The sequence below is a fragment of the Abrus precatorius genome, unplaced genomic scaffold, assembly GCF_003935025.1.
Source record: "Abrus precatorius isolate BTA unplaced genomic scaffold, Abrus_2018 Scaffold7, whole genome shotgun sequence".
Lineage (NCBI taxonomy): Eukaryota > Viridiplantae > Streptophyta > Magnoliopsida > Fabales > Fabaceae > Abrus > Abrus precatorius.
Genome location: NW_020874417.1, coordinates 27,472,543 through 27,477,551, shown reverse-complemented (window position 1 = coordinate 27,477,551; position 5,009 = coordinate 27,472,543). Strand labels below are relative to the sequence as shown.

Sequence of the window (5,009 nt, the reverse complement as noted above, 5' to 3'; positions counted from 1 at the left end):
TCACAGCACAATAAGGAATACAGAGTGTTAAGTTGAGACTTGCAAGGAATTCATCAGAGTCAATACCATGAGTAGCATAAAGATGTACAGAACCGGTCTTCAAATACATATAAAAAAACTTGTTCTTGTTTTTCCATGCTTTCTGGGTTCCCCTAGTGCTGAGATGGAGCTAGGGGGTTTCATCATGATGAATCATGCTTTGAACTACCAAAAATGGGAATTAGTTTCCTCTAACGAGTTTGAGAATCTTTAAATTAGTAACAGGACAATCCATCTTTAGTAATTTAGAATTTGTGTATAACTTAGACATTGTAAATGGAGCAGCGCATTTGCTGAAAATCGACCGTTAAGACAGTCATACATGGAAACAAACTACCAACTAAAACGCTAGATAAACAGACTTGAAAACTTATACAAATTGAATAATCATTAGGAAATATATGTATGATTCAGTGCAGTCAAATTATACTCCTTTTTAGGCTAAATCATTGGTATTTTTCACAACACATATATAACATGGCAGAATTAGCTATCTCACCGGAGATTTTTTTAATATACAAAATTCAACAAAAATATTTTTAGAAGATAACTAAAAATGGTCTCTTTTTATTTTAGTATATTTAGTTATATATAATATTATTTTTTAAAATAACAAAAAATTGAGTAATTAGAATAATGCAAACAACATCTTTTCTAATCTAAACAATATATTTAATTGAATAACTAAGAATATATAAAGTTCATATTTAAAAAAATATATATTTATGAACTTAAAGGGAATATTTTAGTTTGACTAAGATATTAAATGAATTTTTAGATTATTTTTTTGTAAAGTGAAAAAAATCGTGTAGCATAATAAAAATACATTTATTATTAATTTAAAATGAGACAAGTCACTTAATATCTAAAGCCACTACAAATTACAATTGATACATTAAAAAAATTCACTTATATTTTTAAAAACCTTTTAAGAATTTGTTTTAAAAGATTTTATTTGAAAAATTTGATATTTATTGACCATGCACTAATTACCCTATCTAAATTGAATAACTTAACTTTGGTCATCTCTATGGTTTATGCAGGAGGAACACATTTTGGGAATGGATCATGGGTGACACGTGATGGTCTAATTTATTCTTATTTATTGTTTATTTTAATTTCCTGATATTCGTCAATAAATAGCACGGAACCGGATGAGGTTGGCAATAGCTAAAGGCCAAAACCCTAATCTCCCAAAACCCTAATATCAATCTGCACTCTGATCCACAATGGCAAGAGCCATTTCCACTTCGTGCGCACGCTTCACGATGCGCCTTCTCTCCACTCCCACCACGTTACCCAAACTCCCTTCGCTCTCATCGCGTCGATTTCTCTTTCCATTGTCCCATGCCGTCATCCCTCCGCTCCCTTCATCCGTTCGATTCGCCGGAATCCGGTGCCGAGTTAATCGCGCCGGCGACTCGGCCTACTCGCCGCTGAACTCGGGGTCGTCGTTCAGCGACCGGCCTCCGACGGAGATGGCCCCTCTCTTCCCCGGCTGCGACTACAATCACTGGCTCATCGTCATGGACAAGCCCGGGGGCGAAGGCGCCTCCAAGCAGCAAATGATCGATTGTTACATTCAAACCCTCGCCAAAGTTGTTGGAAGGTTAGCCTTTATTCCCTTCTGGGTTCGCATCAATATTCCTTTTTTTTTAAATTTAACACAAACTTCGGGCTTTTGTTTTTTTGTATTTTTTCAGTGAAGAGGAAGCTAAGAAGAAGATTTACAATGTTTCCTGCGAGAGGTACTTTGGATTTGGGTGTGAGATTGATGAGGAGACGTCTAATAAGCTCGAAGGTTTCTGTTCTGAACTGTAATATGGAACCCTTTGATTGAATGTTTTGTTGCCTTTGTATTCTTACATTTTGTCTTCATTGTTCTTTATGTAGGGTTACCTGATGTTCTTTTTGTTCTCCCTGATTCGTATGTTGATCCTGAGAACAAGGACTATGGCGGTGAGGATTTAACGTTTTTGTTTGTTTTATTCTTCAGTTTTTGTTTCACAATTTTTATTGTTGTTTTAATTGCTAGTGGAGGCTATATTTTGGAACTAATTTGGGTTTATGGCTTGAGGCTACCTTCTCTGTTCAGTCTGTTGTAGTGATTGGTGATTTTTACCTGTATGTTTCCAATATAAGATTTGCGCTAATTGATCTGGTCACATGTTTCTACTTACTGTTTTGTATGCTGCATAGAAATGCTTTTTGGTGAAAAATATGGTATTTTTTAATCTTGTCAATGATGTGTAATGTGTACTTCTAAATCTGATTATCTGATTATTTGATGCTTCGTATCTATTGTATTTTGATCATTTTCATCTTATGTGCTAAATGCAGACTATGTGATTGTCTGTTTGACAGACACATTATCAGTCCAAGCTGAAAAAAGCTAAATTAACTTGCTTACTAGGTCTAGCTTACAATATATGGACTTACATTAAATGTCTCTCTTGACTGTTCTGTGCTTTTTATACTTAGTGAAGATGCAGATCAGTAGAGATGAAACATGCCTGTTATCAGTTTTTTATGGAGTTTTCATTATTCCTCTTTTTAACTTGCGGAGATGAATTGTTTCCGATATGAATAAAAATCAGTAGTCTGCATCTACTACCTTCTTTTTAGGTTGCCCACGTCTATGTGTGTGCTTGGTGGAATTTTATTCCATTCCCCATGAAATGTTTGCATCCTGTTTAAAACTTTATTGAAATAATTTAGAGCTTTCTGAGCTGCAGACTTAGGAGATTAATGTTTATTATAGTTTGTGAGGGTTTCCTTCTTGTCCTGTTCTCCCTTTATCAGCAGTCCATCTTGGCAAAGCTAAAAACTCTTGATGGGCAATGACTAGCTTTGAATGCTAATGGACTCACATAAAAACTCTTTCCAATCCTGTTCTGTTGCTTCACAAATTTATGGAGTTTTAGAATCATTGGAGTTGATACATAAAATCACCTGATATGCCTTCTCTCTTGAGGCTAATTATGCTAGTTTTCTTTGTCTTTTTACTAAATTAAGTTTAGCTTTTATTTCTTGATTGTCTTGATCTGTAGAATGAGAAGATCATCATTTGTATTTGGAATTTCTTGTCCAAATAAAATGATTATCATATTATTCCGGTTCTAGTGACAAACTCATGCAAGTTAACACTAATGATGTAGAATGTGTTTAATAGAAGTCCATCTTGGCAAAGCTACTAACTCCTTGAGTAATGTCTAGCTTTGAATGCTAATGGACTGACATAGAATTTCCCTCCTCCTGTTCTGTTATTTCACTAATCATGGAGTTGCAGAATCATTGGAGCTGATACATAAATTACTCAACATTATCTCTTCTCCAGGCCCATAATGCCTTCCCCCCCCCTACAAATTAGGGTTTGAGTTGTGGTAATCAAATTTAGTTGTATCTTGTTACTGCAAATGCTATGTAGCAGCAGTTTTTAGGCCTTTGTGTTTTATATTCATGCAATTATTGAGCATTTCTTAGTTCTCTTATCTTTGTATTACACTTTTACTTTTATTTGCTAATTGTTGGTGCGGCCTACTTGCATTGGTATGTACACAGCAAAGACTCCTGCCTTTTATCTTGGCTGTTGGATGATCTAGTGAGAGAAATCAATTTTCAGGTTCTTATAGGGTCCAGTCATCTGAGCACATATCCATTGCATATCAGCAGTTCCTTTTGGCAATCTAGCTTTGAATACTGATGCAATTTAGCAAATTTTTTTTTTGTTAATCATAGTTCATACTTTTAATAGACTTCCAATGCTATTTAGAAACATTTCTTGGATGCTGTGTTTTTATCCTTTTTTATTCGGTATGTTAGTGTGAAAGGTAAATGGTTGTCATATGATTCTTGTTCTTGCTCACTTGTTAACTCATGATGATGACATTTGAAGTTGATTAAGTAGGTCAATGGGCAGAGGTTAGGGCTGATGCTATTCATACAATAAAATGGTTCCCTGTCCCCAGCTTTCTCTTGGTCTCCAAACTTGTCTATTTTTTAAATTTCTTTTTAAAGCTAGTTCTCTTATTCTTGGCTACCATTGATCCCCATTTTATCCAAATATGGACTTGGTTTGATTATTGTTTCCAAATTACATTGGTGCAGCTGAATTGTTTGTGAATGGAGAAATTGTCCAGAGGCCACCTGAAAGGCAGAAAAGGGTGGAGCCCCAGCCACAAAGACATCAGGACAGACCAAGATACAATGATAGAACCCGGTATGTCAGGCGCAGAGAGAATGCACAATAAAGGCCCAGTTTGTCATAGGAGGAGAGGATCTAATGTGCATACTATGGAGTAGTGCATTACATGCACTATAATCTAGAACCTTTGAGACATTCGTTATAAGTGCTGGTAGGGGTGTGATAATTTATTATGTTTTTAGTTGAACCTGTATCAGCTGGAATCCTTTTATCATTTTATAATATGGACTTAATCTTGAACATACTATGGTTCTTGTACTTGCCTCCAGAGTTTGCGCCATCTCTCCAACCCGACGTATAAATAATTAGTTGCCATATGTGATTTGTTTTGATGTTTCATATCTGATTTCTTAACTCGACAAGGAGATACAAATTCCAAAGTTATGTCCCATGTTTGCGAACAAAATATATTATTTATATACTGTATAGATGTGCTAAGAAATACCTTTTAAGTTAATTGTGAACACCTAGGAAGCCAAAAAAAACAGGTTGCTTATGGCATTCGTCTGGGTGTATTGAGAAAACGGTGAATCGTTAATATGTTGTAGTTGGATTCAGATTCTGTGCGGTAAATTAATGTACTCTTGACCTTCTTGACCATTAAAAGGTTTATCTTGCCTTAAGAAGGTTTATCGTATCTTCTAGACCTTCTGTGACTAGATTATTTTGTAACAAATTTTGCTAGCAATAGGGTGCCCATACAAAGTGTATATATAGACGTTTTCTCTTTCCACTATTAGACAAAATATATACAAAATTTCCTTTC

At 35.1% G+C, this 5,009-nt stretch overlaps 1 protein-coding gene across 2 annotated transcripts; it reads left to right on the top strand.

Moving 5' to 3' along the window:
* The first annotated feature begins 1,194 nt into the window (after window positions 1-1,194).
* On the top strand, window positions 1,195-5,009 carry LOC113872045 (multiple organellar RNA editing factor 2, chloroplastic-like). 2 transcript variants are annotated; one of them, XM_027509245.1, is made up of 4 exons: window positions 1,198-1,648; window positions 1,743-1,840; window positions 1,933-1,998; window positions 4,147-5,009. In XM_027509245.1, exons 1-4 carry the CDS (start codon window positions 1,269-1,271, stop codon window positions 4,287-4,289), a joined length of 687 nt encoding a protein of 228 aa, XP_027365046.1. In that variant the 5' UTR covers window positions 1,198-1,268; the 3' UTR covers window positions 4,290-5,009. The 2 variants fall into 2 exon arrangements, with proteins under 2 accessions (XP_027365045.1, XP_027365046.1); XM_027509244.1 differs by lacking the exon at window positions 4,147-5,009 and having other exon boundaries at window positions 1,195-1,648; window positions 1,933-3,745.

Bases quoted from the DNA above. Each gene is read 5' to 3' on its own strand.
- LOC113872045 (XM_027509244.1), top strand. From the start codon at position 1,269: ATGGCAAGAGCCATTTCCACTTCGTGCGCACGCTTCACGATGCGCCTT. The intron at 1,649-1,742 runs GTTAGCCTTTAT...GTATTTTTTCAG, and splicing joins CTCGCCAAAGTTGTTGGAAG to TGAAGAGGAAGCTAAGAAGA. The intron at 1,841-1,932 runs GTTTCTGTTCTG...TTCTTTATGTAG, and splicing joins GACGTCTAATAAGCTCGAAG to GGTTACCTGATGTTCTTTTT.